We start from the raw sequence: 17,479 nt of genomic DNA, 5'->3' as shown, positions 1-17,479 counted from the left end.
TGTGGAAAATAGAACCAAAGTCCTTGAAGGCAGAACTTCAGGCACTGAAGACAGGTTAGTTGATATGGAGTAAACAGATGCATGCTCATAATATATAAGAACTCTCAGACAACTATAAAAGACCAAACCTGAGAATCATTGGGATAGAAGAGAACATGGAGATACAAACTAAAAGTATACAGAACATTTTCAATGAGAAAGATACACAAAATTCTCCCATATCAGAAATGAGATACACATCCACATACAAGTTGCTTACAGGACCCCAAATCACTGAGTCAAATGAGAAGCTTGCCAAAACATATCATGATCAAAATGCCTGACATAGAAAATAAGGAAAGGAGGTGTAAAGCTGCAAGAGAGGATCATCAGGTTACATTTAGAGGTAAATCAATAAGGCTCACTTATGATTTTTCAGTTCAGACCCTAAAATCAAGGAGGGACTGGAATGAGATACCCCAAGCCCTAAAAGAAAACAACTGTCAGCCAAGATCACTATACCCAGAAAAACCCAGCTCTCAAGGTTGAGGCAGAAGAATCGAGAGTTCAAAGCCTCAGTAAAAGCGAGGCACTAAGCAACTCAGTGAGATTCTGTCTCTAAATAAAATACAAAATAGGGCTGAGAATGTGGATCAGTGGTCAAGTGCCCCTGAGTTCAATCCCCTGGTACCACCCCCCAAAAAGAATCAATCAAATACAAAATAGATGAGTGAAAGGAAGTTTGGTAGAATAGAAGAAGGAGAATGGGAGAGGGGAAGGAGGATGGAAAGAAAAAAGGGTGAGGGAAAAGAGGGGGATCATGAGCTAAATTCAAATTTCATGCAAGTATGAGTGTGTCAGGATGAACCCACCTACTATGTTGTCTTAGTCAGCTATTTCACTGCTGTGACTAAATGATCTGACCAGCACAATTATAGAGGAGGAAAGGTTTATTTGGGGGCTCACAGTTTCACAGGTCTTAGTCCATAGACGGCCAGCTCCATTCCTTGGGGCTCGAGGTGAGGCAGAACATCACAGCCAAAGAACATGGGAAAGGGAAGCAGCTTGCATCATCAGGAAGCAGAGACTCTATTCTCTAGACACAAAATATATACCCCCTAGCCACGCCCCAATTCCCACTTCCTCCAGTCACACCCTACCACTTCAATTAATCCTATCAGGGATTAATTCACTGATTGTGTTAAGACTCTTACAGCTCAATCATTTCTCCTCTAAACCTTCTTGCATTGTCTCACACGTAAGTTTTTCGGGGCACCTCATATACAAACCATAACATTCCACCCCTGGCCCCCAAAAGCTCACACTCATTTGACAATGTAAAATACATTTAGTCCATTTCCAAGAGTCCCCATAGTCTGAACAGTTCTGAGATTGCTCAAAGATCAAGTCTAAAGTCTTTGAGGCTCATGGCAATCTTGCATTCTGAGTATAATATAAAGCTGCTCCCCTGTCCTTTCCGCTGCAGTCATTTCCCCACATCCCAACTACTTGTCAGTCTGTGAACATCCTAGCTAGCTATTGGTTCATCAGTCAGCTTGCAAGTATCCTTCTCTGTTATTGGTCCCCTGTTAGCCCGGCAGAATTCAACTGCTTAAGGATAGCTTCCCCACCATCTTTTCTCATGTTTTCTCTCTCCTACTCACTTTCTTTCTCTCTCCTCCTCGCTTTTCACACTCTCTCTTGCACACACCCTTTCTCTTTTCCTCTCTTACCCTGCAGGGAGACACTGTTTGCTTAATAAACCCTCTTATGTCAATTCCCATGTCCGGTGTGGTTTTCTGGGTTCTTACAATGAGCACCTATAAAATTAAAAGCAATTTACAAATATTCAACATATAAAGGTACTGAGTAAACAGTCCCATGTACAAAAATAGGGGCAAAGAAAAAAGGGATAGGACCAAAGCAATATCAAAATCCCACTGGGCAAACAAGTCCTGTAACTCCATGTCTGGCATCTGGGGCACATTTCATGGTGATATTCTCTCCAAATGGCATGTGTAGCTCTGCCTCGTGGCCTTTTTTGTTGCAGCCCAAGTGGCCTTTCTGTTGACTTGTCTCTGCTCATTTCCTGCAGCTTTCTTAGGACAATGTCCCACATTACAGGCATTTCTTAATCTCAGGGATTTCCACTGCAGCTTAGGCTTGCTCCTCACATATCCACACTCACACTTTGACTTCTCAGGGGCTGCCCACAGGGACTCCAACACTGCTGCACTTTGCCTGGCCTCCCAGGCCTTCCTTTGAAATCTTGGTGAAAGCCTCCTTGATCCCCTAACTCCAGCATCCTACATTCCCACAGAACCAGCACCATGCAGTTGACACCAAAGTCTGCTGCCATCTGAACAGCAGCCAAACCTTCAGAAACCCTTGCTGCAGTAGCCTCTGAGTGCCGGGAAGGCTGAGCAAATTGAAAAATCTCCTTATGCTCCCTTGTGTAAGAAGGGTGCCCCACTGGTCTCATCTCAACAGAATTTTCACCTTTACTCTCTTGAGCTTGAGATGGGTGTGGTCTTGCCAGCTCCTGAGATGCCCTCACGCCATCTTTCTCATTGCCTATAGGCACAGTCTTTAGCATTCCTTTAGTGGCAGTAATGCCTTTAACAGCGGCGATTTCCTTAGCCCTAGTATTACTCCTGCCTTTTAAGTCCACCTTTTTGAAATCTTTTTGCTCTCTTTCTGCTCCTGATTATCACAATAAATTTTGCTAAAAGTGGCCAGCAAAATCCATGCCACTTCCTGAATGCTATGCTGCCTAGGCATTTCTTCTGCCACATTAAGAAGTTCATTGCTTCTAAAATCAACCTCATAGAAAGCCTCTGGACATGGGCAAAATGTAGACAAATTCTCAGTCAGAACATAGCATGAATGACCTCTACTCCAGCTTGTAATAGAATCCTCCTTTTCTGAATCCTCTTGAGCCCTGTCTTCACTGACCACAGTCCTGTTGCCATTCTGGTCTGCTCTGCTCCCACCGGAATCAGCCATTAATCTCTGCTTGCACTGCTAAGCATCTCAAAATTCCTCCCACCAATTCCAGGAAGCTCCAAAAGCTTCTGAACCACATGGTCAGGTTAGTCACAGCAACAACCCCACTTCTCAGTACCAATTTCTGTTTTAGTTAGCTTTTTCACTGCTGTGACTAAATGATCTGACCAGCACAATTATAGAGGAGGAAAGGTTTATTTGAGGGTTCATGGTTTCAGAGGTCTTAGTCCATAGAAAGCCAGCTCCTTCCTCAGGGCTCAAGTTGAGGCAGAACATCATGGCAGAAGAGTGTGGCAGAGGGAAGCAGCCTGCATCATCAGGAAGCAGAGAGAGAGAGAGACTCCACTTGCCAGATACAAAATATGTACCCCAAAGCCACATCCCAATTCCCACCTCCTCCAGCCACACCCTACCACCTCAATTAATCCCATCAGGGATTAATTCACTGATTGTGTTGACTCCTAACCCACTCATTTCTTCTCTAAACCTTCTTGCATTGTCTCACACATGAGCTTTTGGGGGACACCTCATATACAAAATATATGTATAACTATAAAGCTCTAATAATAATAATAACCAAAATGGGATTTCAATTCATAATGAATAAAAAGGCTATAGCATAAAGGTATACAATAACAAATATGAGGTTGTGGAAAATTGGATTCTTTATATATTGCTAAATGAAATGAGAAAACTGCACAAATATTTTGGAAATTATTTTGGCAATTTGTTAACTATAAAGAAAATTATATGGAGATATTTACAATATCTAAATATAAAAATGCATAATTTTCAATAAAGGATTCTGGGAAATTCATAATTTTGAGGAAGGCAGGTCCTTTGTATATAAGCCTTTGTTTATGACATTTCATTAAGCACAAATGTAGTTAATTGAAGTTACATTTTAAAAATTTAATAATATAGGTCTAGAATTAAACAATAAAAATATATGCAAAGTTTAGAGGGATAAATAATTTCTAAGATTATAAGAAGTGAAAACAACCCCTAAAGATAAACATTTCTGTAAGCTCAGACGGGCTTGGCGGGCTCAATGGTGGGACCAAATGGAAACTCAGCGGGCTTGGCGGGCACAGTTAGCAGCCAAATAAAATGAGACAAAGTGGCTGAAGCAAGCTTTATTGGAATTTGGTTCTCGGGCAAAATTCCCAGACCCTCTGGTGTATAGGGACATGGAGAAAATCGCACGAGGCCCTGGCTGCCCAGGGTTTTTATAGACTAGGATGGGAGAGGGTCCTGTTGAGTGACAGGTGGGTGTGAAGGGTCAGTGGAACTTTCCATCCACCTTGCTGCTATCCTTCTGGTCACCTTTGGTGGGCTGGTCTTTGTTCTGGCTGCTCAGCTTTGCCCCCTACAGTCGCCTAATTTCCGACCTAACAATTTCCATTTCTTTTAAATTCTTACTTTCTGGAATATCATAAATAGAAGCAAGTTTGAAAGTCAAGTAAACTGAGAAAAACAATATAAAAATGGTCAGCATAAAGATTTAATACAGATAATTATTCTGTGACTTTTAAAAATTTTTTGTGTGTATGGTATTGGGGATGGAACTTAGGGCTTTGTGCATACTATACAAGCCAATTACAACTGAGTCACATCCCAGTCTTAATACAGCTTTGTATATAAAAATTATGACGTGTACATTAGACAAATGATACAAATAGAAAGTTCACTAGAGAGAAATCATAACTAGTTAACAAATGTGAAAAACCTTAACCTCATTAGAAAGTTTCAAAAATCCAAAGTAAGGCAACTATATACCATTTATTCTCTATGTTAGGCATTTTGATTATGATGTGTCTTTGTGATTTTATTTTTTGATTTTGTCTATTTGGGGTTGTATATGTATCCTATATGAGAATGCCCATCTCATTCCTGAGATTTGGAAAATTTTTGTTATTATTTAACTGAAAATTTCCTTTTTTTTTTCTTTTTTGGGTGCTGGGGATTTGAACCCTGGGCCTTGTACTTATAAGGCAAGCACTCTACCAACTGAGTTATAACCCCAGCCCTGAAGAATTCTTAATGCCATTAGCCTGTTATCTCCATGCCCTCGTCAAGTTCAATAACTCTGAAATTTGTTTTCTTAATGTTGTCCCACAGCTCTTATATACTCTAGTCTTTTATTCTTTTCTTACTGTTTATTGAGTATTCAAGTACATATATCCTGTTTTCAAGGCCTAACGTTCTGTTTTCTACAAAATCTGTTGGTGATACTTTCAAATAAAGTTTTTGTTTGATTTAGTGTGTCTTTCATTTATAGGAATTCTGTTTGATTTCTTCTCAGAAACTTTCTTTATTGAAATGATTTTTCACCTCCCATATTTTGCTATCTGAATCTGTTACTTAGATCTTCATTTAGTTCATTAAATATTTTAATAATCAGGTTTCATGGTATTTCTCTGGAATTTCATCCATTTCCATACCTGTGGGTTCCTTTGTTAGGGGATTGCAAATTTTGTGGAGATATTTATTTGCCTTTTTCCTCATGTTTTCAGAGGTCTTAGATTTGTGCATCTGTTGAGATGAATTCCTGTTCCACTTTTTTTTTCTTTACCTTTTGAAATTGGCTCTTTTTACTCAAGATAATGTCTGTAAGAGTAATCCAAGCTGTTTACATCAATAGTTGATTCCTTTACATTGCTAATTAATATTCTGTTGTTATATGAACAACAGAATATTGTTTACTCTTTGAACTCCATTTGGATTATTTTTCTTTTTGGGAAATTATGAATAAAGCCACATAAACATTTGTGTGCACATTTTTGTGTGGATGTGAGTTAGGTAATTCCTAGGAGTATGACTGCTGCTTCATATGAGTAAGAACTTGTTCAACTTTAGAATAAATTGCCATAGTGCTTTTGGAGTGTCTATACCATTTTCCATTCCTACCAGCAGTGTAGGAGAATTTCTCTTGCTCCACATTGTAAACCATGTGGTTGAGACAGATTTTTTTATTATAGTTATCCAAATAAGAGTGTAGTGATATCTCATTACAGTTTTAATTTGAATATTCCTAATTGTTAATGATGTTTAATATTTTTAATTTATTTTTCCTTTATATACTTTTTTAAAATAATTTATTTTGATTCATTGTAAAAAATGGGGTACAACTTGTTTCTCTGGTTGTACATGAAGTAGAATTATACCATTTGTGAAATGATACATGTACATAGGGTAATGATGTTCGTCTCATTGTTATTTTTCCTTCCCCCCACCCTCCCACCCCTCTTTTTCCTCTATACAATCCATCCTTCCTCCATTCTTGCCTCTTTTATGAAGAGATTCTTTTTGTGAGTGGTCCTGTGTTTTAGCTTCAACACATAAGCTCAGTGTAATACAAGTGTTAATTTCAACCTCCAACATCTCTTTGAAAGAAGAGAGTACTAAAGAAACAGTAGTAGTTTAAAAGTAGACCATGTATTAACATATAATATAAATGTAATAACTGATAGTCTTTAGAACTCTAGAAACCCAAGAGAAACAGGTGTGAGGATTGCTGTAATTAGGGGGGCTGGTTTTGTAGCTTGGTAGTACAGCACTTGCCTAGCACATGTGAGGCACTGGGTTTGATCCTCAGCACCACATAAAAATAAATAAATAAAATAAAAGTATTGCGTCCAGCTAAAACTAAAAAAAAATTTTTTTAAGGGTTACACATTAGTACCATATTGAATTGGAAGACAGGATAAAAAATAAACAAAATAGAAAAAAGGAAAGAAAAGGAAAAAGGGAAAGAAGAAAGTTGGGGAGGGTGAGGAGACAGGTTCAAATGGGAAGTGAAAGGTGAATTCAGAACATCAGGTTGGATATGGAATAGTTATATATTGGGAAGACTAGTTATTGGTTAATATTAAACATCCAGCAGTTCAGATTACGTTTTCCAGAAGTTTTTTGAAATAGAGTCTTTTGTATCTACTGTTTCACATTTTTGAAACTGCCACTGCAAGGAAGCCTTCAAAATTTAAAATGCCTTTGAGTTCATCTCTGATCTAAATGAGCAAAATTTGTTACATGAGTCTACACAGAATTCAACTCCTTCCTTGCCTGGCCAACATTTTCAGAGTGCACGCATATAAACAGTTTTTCACTTTCAAAATGGCATTATTGTGTCCTGGGGTGAGAGTGTGAGTCTGTCAGGACAATGGACCAGCTCCTTTGCCTGATTCCTCTGTAGATCTATCTGGCTTGAATCACTTCTCTCATTCAGAATCCCTATCTCTAATATGTCTGGGTGGGTGGTCTTGGAACTTTCCTTGCAATCTTCCTTAGTTCCAGATCCTCATTCCCGTCAGACACACTCTTCAGTTCACAGATCAGTCAGTCTATCAATTTACAAGGAAGTACCCTTTTTTTTCCACTTCAAAGCCTCAACAGGGTCAAAATATCTCTTTTATATTCACAATGGGGCTAGGTTTGGGCACCAAACATCAAGTCAAATGTATAGCTTAAGTGGCTGTTTGGTTTTAAATAAGCATAATGCACTCACACAGTCACATCAATGTTTATAGCAGCACATTTCACAATAGCTAAGCTATGGAGTCAACCTAGGTGCCCTTCAACAGATAAATGTATAAAGGAAATATGGTATATATACACAATAGAGAATTACTTAGCCATTAAAAAGAATGACTTTATGAAGTTTGCCAGTAAATGGATGGATCTGGAGACTATGGTGCCAAGTGAAATAAATCAAAGGTCAAATGTTTTCACTGGTGTGTGGAAGCTAGCCCACAATAAGAGGGGGAGGGGCAGCATAGAAATTCAGTAGAATGAAGGGAAGGGAGGGGGCATAAGAAAAGGAAAAACAATGGAATGGATCTGACATAATTTTCTTATGTACATATATGAATACACCACAGTGAATCTCACCATCATGTCCACAAAAACGAGGTATTAATTAGAATTAAATACAATCCATGCTTGTATAATTATATCACAATGGGTTCTACTGTCATGTATAATTAAAAAGAACCAATAAAAATAATAAATAAAATAAAATTTATAAAAATAATCGTACCAAGTACCAGACCAAAAGAAAGAAAGAAAGAGAAAGAAATTCAGCCACTCAGCCAGGAGAAAGAAAAAAATGTGAGTTTTGAAAAAGAGTGGTAAGCTGCAAGAGTTCCAAGTCTGCTTAATAGATCCCATCAAGCTGTTGTCAGTACTTCCCCACCTCTGATCACCTCTGCTAGACTACTCAAGTATCGTAGTTGGGGATTATCAGTTTTCTCTCTAGCTAGGAGCCCACAGGCTTTCTCCCGGCTAAGTACAACCCAGGTTTTCTGAGTTTATGATCTACTCCAGTTGTGGATATGTTGATTGGCATCTGTTTTTCTTAAGCTAAAAAGTGACTTTCTTCTTGATGAAAATGCTTCCCTTCCCCCACTGAGTTGCAGCACACCCAAAACTGCCTTGGTCTGTTGCCTCTTTTCCTTTTATGTTCTAGGTACTGCCGTGCTTTTTCCTGTTTCCTTATTGCAGTTTGCTGCTGCAGAACTTCTGATTTATTCTTGTAGAGCTGCTGTAGCACGGTGAATTCCTGAGTCACAATATTCCTTCTCATTGGACTAAATTTTTAAATATAACATTGGTTGTGTGTGTGTGTGTGTTCTGTGTATGCATGTGTGCACAAGAACCTGTTCTCTCTACTTTATGCACTTCATGGTCGCCCTCTTGTGGATTTTCCCTTGTCTAAATCCTTGTTCTCATAACTCCAGGTACTGGTCAAAAAAGGTAGGATTTTGTATAAGAAAATTGATACTTGGGGGCTGGGGAGGTAGCTCAGTTGGTAGAGTGCTTGCCTTGCATGCACAAGGCCCTGGGTCCGATCCCCAGCACCACAAAGAAAAAAAAAAAAGAAAAGAAAAGAAAATTGATACTTGGACCACCTCCCCTGTTAGTTTTCAGTTCCAGAACTCTGATGTCAAGATCTCCAATGGAAGAAGAGTGGTCCTACCCAAGAATGGCAGATTTTTCTGGGCAATATCTGGTAAAGGATATCTGTAGTAGATAGAGTAACTCAAAACCAAAGAGGAAAAGTACACTCAAACATTGCTAGTGAGACTGAAAGTTGGTGCAACCACTCTGGAATGGAGTATGGAGATTCCTCAGAAAACTTGGAATGGATCCACCATTTGACCCAGTTATTCCACTCCTCAGTTTATACCTAAAGGACTTAAAATCAGCATGCTATAGTGACGCAGCCACAACAATGTTCATAGCTGTTCAATTCACAGTAGCTAGACTATGGAACCAACCTAGATGCCCTTCAATAGATGAATGGCTAAAGAAAGTGGTATAGATATATATACAATGGAATATCATTCATCCATAAAGAAGAATAAAATTTTGGCATCTGCAGGTAACTGGATAGGGCTGGAGACTATAATGGTACGTGAGATAAGCCAATCCCAAAAAACCAAAGGTCAAATGTTTTCTCTGATAAATGGATGCTGTACATAACAGGGTAGAGAGAAGGGGTAAGGGAAGAATGGAGGAAGGATAGATTGTGTAGAGGGAAATGAAGGGAGGGGAGGGGGGGGAAAGGAAAGATGGTAGAATAACACATTGTTACCCTATGTACATATATGATTACATGAATGGTGTGACTCTGCATCATGTATAACCAGAGAAATGAAAAGTTGTACTCCATTTGTATACAATGAATCAAAATGCATTCTGTTGTCATGTATAACTAAATAGAACAAACAATAACAAAAAACTAAAGGGGAGTATTCTTCACATTTTTCTTTTCCTCTTGGGTCCTATTGCAATAACAAGGCATAAATGTAAACAAAATATTTTCTTTTGCCTCTTTTAACATTCCACTTAATTACACAAACATATTTTAGGTAATCCCATATTTTCAGTCTAACCATAATAGTCCACATTTCTAAACACTTTTAGGATTATTAAAACACTTAATGAGGGCTGGGGAGATAGCTCAGTCGGTAGAGTGCTTGCCCTGCAAGCACAGGCCCTGGGTTCGATCCCCAGCACTGCAAAACAAACAAACAAACAAAAAAAAAAAAAAAACCACTTAATGAATGATTTTATCAGGAACTTCTCAGGAGAAGGCCTGAAAGACATCTTAATATTATCATCATATTCCCCTTACATGTGTGCTCTGCTTTCTAAAAGAAATCCTATCAGAGACTTGTGTCTCTATTGATTAAACTAATCTCATTGCCCACCCTGGGTCAGACAGAGATCACAGATATACTTTGATCACTTTGCTCTTATTTTCTGGGGATGTGACTAAGTGAATTTCCTGTGGTCTTTAGTAGATTCAAAGCATGATGGTACTTTCTGGTCCTCGAATTTCTTGTCAAAGCAGGACTTTGCTGAGACATCTCTCATCCCCTCTTTCCTTAGTCTTGTGTATATATTGGCAGTTCTGTAGGAACTGGAATGATTTTTACCAATAACTGTACTTTGGTACAGACTTCACCTCACGATCTGTCTCTGACTTTCTCTGATTACCTGGTAGGCTTTCTATTACATACCCCTGTTTATACATCAGGATGGTCCATATAAACTAAAGCCTTGTGTCTTCTCACTTATTTGTTATCAGCCTGATGTCACTTTTTCTTGTGTGACTTTTATTACACAAGAAAGTATGACAATTTTCTGGGCATAGTGGTGCATGCCTGTAATCCCAGCAAGTTGGGACGCTGAGGAGGGAGGATAGGGAGTGAGTTCAAAGCCAGCCTCAGCAATTTAGCAAGGCCCTAGGCAACTTAGTGAGACCTAGTCTCAAAAAATAAATAAATAAATAAATAAATACATAAATAAATAAATAAATAAAAGAATAAAAAGGGTTGGGGATGTGGCTCAGAGGTTAAGTGCCCCTGGGTCCCATCCTTGGTTAAAAAAAAAAAAGAAAAAGAAAGAGAAGCTGAGTCATTTTGAGAACAGGATCATTCCTAAAGTAACATATAAATAACTGTTTCATTGCTCTCCACTTTCATTAATGGAAAGGTCAAAATCTGGTACTGCCCCCCAAAAGAATAATAAGAAATTGAAAGGGTATTTCTGATAATCATTATTTTCAGTGGATACCATTTCTTATTGGGTGTATTATGAGTGCCAGGAGAGATAATTCACATGACACTTCTGTATTTATTCAATCATAGTCTCCTTAACAAAAAACAAAGTTATCTTTAATAGCAATAGCATTAGTGAGTTTTATGGTGAACTTTCCTAGTAAACTAGATTGTGAATATCTTAAGAGAAATGAGAAGTTAAGGGACTCCTAGAAACCTGTCTTTCACATCTGGAGGGTAACCCATCTACCTTAATTAATGCAATTTCAGAATTGGAAACATCCCTAAACCAACAAAAGGACTTCTTTCACCATATTCTACTAACATGATGGCCCAGCTTGGAGTTGAGGAATGTAGGACTTCTAAGTTAGAGCATTTCTATGAACAAATGATATAAAAGGTTTATAAACCCTCTGATTCTAAGGCTTATTTTAATTAAATTAACATGTATTTTTGAATATTTAATTAAAAAATGAGGTTCAAAGTTCAAAAACATTTCACTCCTTTAAAGACATTTTCCAAGTCACCTTCTCATCATTATCTGCTTTCCAATAGGTTACACAGAATGCACTCGTTTTATTTACTTACATGTGATGCTGAGGATGAAACCCAACACATCACATACACTAGGCAAGCGCTCTGCCACTGAGCTACAGCCCCAGCCCCTGTGTCTGATTTCTTGAGGCACCTGGATATTTCTAACAATCTTCCATGCCCAAGTTCAGGCCCCCATATATTTAGGTGAGAAGAATATCATGGGAATAGGACACACCCACAGAAAGGCATATTTTGATATTAATGTGTTTCTCTCTGTTCACCTCTGAGGGTTTCTCGACATCTTTATCCCACATTACCTAGGACTATTTCAATACAAGAAATATGTTGGACAATAAGGGCTAAAGACTCAGGCAAGAGGAATAAGACCAAGAGGAGGAAATTGATATTGATCTGTGATGTCAGGCCAGAGAAGCCTTCCAGACAACGCACTACGACCCCAGATATTTCGGGTAGAAAATGAAGTGCTTGAAGGGGCGGCTTTTCCTGTAGAGGGAACACAAAACTTGTGGAACGGACAAGTATTTACACTCCTATCTCAGTCTGGAGCCTTTTACCCCCGTCCCCGCTTTTATGCTATAAGCCCCTCCCCTAACCCGCCCATTGGAATGGGGTTTGGCGAAGTGTGTTTGTAAACACTAAAAACATTTGATATTCGTCCGCCTCAGCAGCCTACAGCTGATTTCCTGACGCCACAACCCGGAACTGTATGCATTTCATTCTGGATAGAAATAGTATGTGTGTGAGCTCTTAAGAGTAAAAATAAAAATAAATAAACAACTTTTTAAAAAGAAAGAGGAGAACTTAATACCAAGACACTTTGGCATTGGTCTCCTTCTCTCCGTTCCAGCGCTGTTTTCTCTTCGTCCGAATCCAGTCTCCGCGAATTCCAGTGTGTGCCGGAAACAGCCGGAGTGGGCGGGGCGAATTCCACTGAGGGAAAGCGACGCTGGCAACGCTTGGTATCACTCCGCTTCTTTAGGCCGGATCTCCTTAAACTACACCCCAGCTCCGCCCTTTGCCGATTTCAGTAATGGGGACGTGGCAGAACCTATTCTGGGGAGGAAAAGGTGGATGGTAATTAGTCCCTACGTTCGGGTTCCTGAGGAACCCTGGGAACAGGAAAACGAAGAGAATACCAGAAAGTTATAGTAGTTTGCCAATCACGGCCCTTTTTCTGATAAAGCAAGTATCTCGTCATATGTCCCAGGTGCCCAGCCAATCCCCAAACACAGTCGCCGCCATTGTTTCGGGTCTTTGCCTGACTGTCCTTCCCTTCTTCTATGTGGCACGGCACCGCTTGAGACAACGAAATAAGAAAATTGCCTCAGATCCACGCAGAGCAGGTCAGTGATAAGGCGACATCGCTTGGGGGTATGAATGTGGGTATGGGAGATGAGTGCGGAATACGTGACCTGGCCTTGGGAGGCGGGCGGTGAGAGGCCAAGAGGGACTGGAGTAAAATAAGATAGTCAGTCTCTTGCTAAGTTTCCAAACTCGCCCTAATTCCGACCATATTTGGGGAAGGAAAGTGGTGTAGTCGCGGCTTCTAGCAGGGAAACTGAAGTATGCAAGAGAAAGGAGTTGCCACTATTGATGGGGACAGTTGTCTAAGGACTCCTGAGAGAGAGAGAGCTTAGAGAAAGATTGTAAATGTGTGATAATCAAGGTCCTGTGTTCGAAGAGGGTTTCATATTATGATTGCTTGTCTGATCGTTAATAACCACGTCTCTTTTTTCACTTAGTTTTTGGGTGTGTATCATGCATTTATCTGTGTAGATCAGTTAAGTTTGCAGTACTCCACGTTTCTGTAAATATCTGTAGGGGGCAGCAGACCTCAAGGAGAAAGGAGGAGAAGAAGAAAATTGACCTGGCTTCTGTAGAGTGGGCATTGCTTGAGGGTGGTAGATGACCAAGACTGGAGCAGGTAGGGATCTGGCATAACTTCTAGCTCTCCTCTCTGTCAGCTTTCAGGACATGTCCTTCCTCACCCCCATTATGTTGCAGAAAATGATAGGCTTTAGGGGAAGAGGAAGGAAATGTAAGAACTTATAAGAAATGTGGAAATGATATTTTTCATTGTTTTCCCAACTTCTGTGGTTTGTTTGGGCATTTCATCCCTACTAACACCAACTACTACCTTGCAGGGATATTTGAGTTGCCTCTGCATGAAAATTGTCAGGCTTTCAGAATGGAGCAGAGGGACTTGCAGGAGATTTGGGAGTGGGGGAAGAAAATGAAGTAGAAAATGTTTGCCAAACAGGTACCTGTGTCCAAAAAGCATCTATGCCCTAGGTGCTGAGGTCCTGGTCTCTACCAAGGACTCAGTGTCCATGGTCTCTTGTGTCTCAATTTGTCTCTGTGTTTGTGAATCTCTGTGGGTAGATCTATTCCTAGATCTGTAGAACTATCAGTTGTTGTGAAGGTTTATAAATTAACCCAACATGAAGCTAGGAAAGATTGAAGAAAATTGACCTGTATTGGGCTGGGGTTGTGACTCAGTGATGGAGCACTTGTCTAGCACGTTCAACTCTCAGCACTCCATATAAATAAATAAAGGTTCATGAATCACACACACACACACACACACACACACACACACACACACGCACACACACACATATATACATATATGAAATTGACCTGTATCTGTGATGTTTTGGTGTGAGGTTACAGGGATAGGGATGACTGAAGCTAGAGAATCATATCTCTGTTTTATTAATTTATCAATGACCACTGTCTGCTCCTTCTTTCAATTCAGTTGGAATTCTTTGTGTACTTTAGATTTACAGAATGCAAAGAACTGCCTTCTCCACTCTCCACTTCCTTGTCCTGTTGTTAGGCTCACTGTAATCCAGTTCTAAGCTAGGCAAGTTCCAGAGCAATCATGGGAGAGGAAAAAGTTGGGGGAAGGACAACAACTCTGAAGCAGCAAATGGTGGAGGGGACTGTATGGAGGAAAACATGAGACAAAGTGTGTCTGGAAAGGCAAGACTAGGGACTAGGGACCAAGGTCTGTCAACCAAGAGATCAGTTTCCATCTCCTCCTGTTTGTCTATTTGTTTGTAGGTCTGCCTCTAGGTATGCTCTAGACTTATCACCACTGGAAGCAAGCAGTCAAAGACAAAAATTATTTCTGATGAGTGAGATTTGTATGAGTGTGGGGACTGCCTGGGTAGATGTGTAGAATGGGGTAGTGGAGATCTGTTTGTCTCTAGCAGGAATCAAGAACTAGCTTAGGCATTCCTTAGCCTATCTCACTCCCATCTAGGTTTCCTACCCTCCATAATCTTGTTTGGTACCAAGAAAGGATATGGGTAGCACTTGGAGGTATAGAGAGTGGGTGAAATGAGAGAGTTTGCTATGTATCTACTTTCCATGCAGCACTGAATTTCCATACTTTTATATCTCTGTGTGCTAATCAGCATAAAGAGATAAAATTGGAAGAGACTTAAAGTCCCATTTCCTTCCTCCACCCCTAGGTCTAACTTCAATGGCAGATCTGGTATCCTTGGAGTGGCTGAAGACCAACACCCTCTACAGGGATACTCCCAGGCACAGCCATCCTTTCTTACCTTGAGTGAGCTTCCTCAGCATGTTTATATCATTGGCAGAACCTATAGTTGGAAAGGGGACTGAGTGACTACTGGACTTTGTATGAAAACACCAACTTGGGACAGACCTTCAGTCAAGGCTGAGACAGGGGTCCAGTGGGGGTTTTAAAGAGTTTTGCCTTTAACTTGGATCATGATTGGCTCAAGGGCTAGAGCAAGAGATAGAGAAGAGGCTGGGGATGATGATCTGAAAGCTGGATTCAGTGACCCTGCCAATGCTAGAATGAAGACTCAGCCCACAACAGTGGTTGAGGCACAACCAAAAGCAGAATTAGTAACCCAGGCCAAAGCTGGTGATGGAGAAGTAGCCAGGATACAAACAGTGACCTACACTGAGCCTGTGGCTGTGACAAGAGAAGTGAGCAAAATGAAAGATATGACTAATACTAGACTCACAGCTGAGACTAAGGCAGAACTCCTGACAGAGCCTGGTATAGTGTCTCAGACCAAGTCAAAGGCCATGCCTGTTACTAGGGTTAGTTTGGTAACTAAGTCTGAGGTCAAGGATTGTGCAGGCAGTGGGGCAAACATCAGGTTCTCTGCTAATGCTGATGATAAGGCCAATAATGGGTTCAGGCCTGAGATAAAGGAAGAGACCAACATCAAGTCCAGGGCTGGGAACAAGGCTTATATTGGGATCAAGTCCACTGATGAGGATGAAGAAAATGTCTGCTCCTGGTTCTGGAATGAAGAAGAGCCTAGTGTAGGGTCTTGGTTCTGGCCTAAAGAAGAGACCCCTACTCAAGTTTATAAGCCCCCACCTAAGATACAGGAAGAGCCCAAGCCCACACACAAACCCAAACTTACTACAAAACAAAAAGCAACAGCATGGTCCAGGGCCAGGTATATTGTCCTAGTCCCACTTGAAGGTGGGGAACCAACATTGCCTCCAGAAGGGAACTGGACCTTGGTTGCAACCTTGATTGAAACTCCTCTGGGGATTCGGCCTCTGACCAAGATTCCACCTTACAATGGGCCTTACTTCCAGACATTAGCTGAGATCAAAAAACAGATAAGGCAAAGGGAAAAGTATGGGCCTAATCCAAAGGCCTGCCGCTGCAAATCACGTACCTTTAGTTTAGAGCCTAAAGAGTTTGATAAACTTGTTGAACTACTTAAGTTAACTAAGGATCCTTTCATTCATGAAATAGCTACTATGATAATGGGTATCAGTCCTGCTTACCCATTTACTCAAGATATAATTCATGATGTTGGTATTACCGTAATGATTGAAAACTTGGTCAATAATCCCAATGTTAAAGAACACACTAAAGCTTTAAATATGATAAATGACAACTCTGAGACTTCTGAAGAAACAAAAATGGAAGAATCATATATACATCAAATTTGTAAGGACATAATCTCTTATCCTGTGAATTCCCCTGTGCAACTAGCTGGACTAAAATTATTAGTGCACCTGAGTGTGAAATTTGAGAATCACCACATGATTGCCAGTTATATTCTAGATTTCCTCACATTATTGAACAAAGGAAGTGTCAAAACCAAGTTTTATGTTTTAAAAGTGTTTTTGTGCTTGTCTAAAAATCAAGTCAATACAAGAGAACTGATTAGTGCTGAAGTACTATCATCACTGGTTGCACTCTTTAACAAGAATGAGTCAAAAGCCAATATTCTTTGTATCATTGAAATATTTGAGAATATAAATTTCCAATTCAAAAAAAAGGCAAAGCTGTTTACCAAGGAAAAGTTCACTAAATCTGAACTTATTTCCATATTCCAGGAAGCAAAAGGGTTTGGTCAGAAACTCCAAGACTTAGCAGAGCACAGTGATCCTGAGGTGAGAGATAAAGTTATACGATTAATACTCAAACTCTGAATAGTCATTTGTTTTCACAAAACCTTGAACGTATTTTTGCTTTTGGAATATGAAACCAGTGCATATTATTATAATTATAAATTCAATACTTATGTTCTGTGTGTTGGTTGAAGCATGCAGTTTTATGGATACCCGCTAATCTTGCAAGCTTGAACATTTGTTGATTTTTATTGTGCTATAAAATATAAATTGAGATATTTTTAGTATTTCTGAAACATGACCTGATAATGATCCTATTCACCCTTAATAAGCTATATTTCTGTGCATTGATAAAAGTGTATCCTTTTGAGATTTCATTTACCTGTTATTAATAAAGTTGCATGCTAAACCGGTGAAAACATTGTCCTAGTTCTTCAGCTGAAATGTAGTCAGAGGGATAAAGCACAAACAACAATAAGATGGTGAAGAGATGGTGTCTGTGT

General features: G+C 39.8%; 1 protein-coding gene across 1 annotated transcript; it reads left to right on the top strand.

Moving 5' to 3' along the window:
• The first annotated feature begins 15,156 nt into the window (after window positions 1-15,156).
• Window positions 15,157-17,370, top strand: Armcx5 (armadillo repeat containing X-linked 5). Its single transcript, XM_047535749.1, has one exon. The coding sequence runs from the start codon at window positions 15,354-15,356 to the stop codon at window positions 17,055-17,057; it is 1,704 nt and encodes a 567-aa protein (XP_047391705.1). The 5' UTR covers window positions 15,157-15,353; the 3' UTR covers window positions 17,058-17,370.
• Window positions 17,371-17,479: the final 109 nt, after the last annotated feature.

The sequence above is a fragment of the Sciurus carolinensis genome, chromosome X, assembly GCF_902686445.1.
Source record: "Sciurus carolinensis chromosome X, mSciCar1.2, whole genome shotgun sequence".
Taxonomy (NCBI): Eukaryota; Metazoa; Chordata; class Mammalia; order Rodentia; family Sciuridae; genus Sciurus; species Sciurus carolinensis.
Note: the sequence above shows the minus strand (reverse complement) of the source record. Positions and strands in the feature narration are given on the sequence as shown.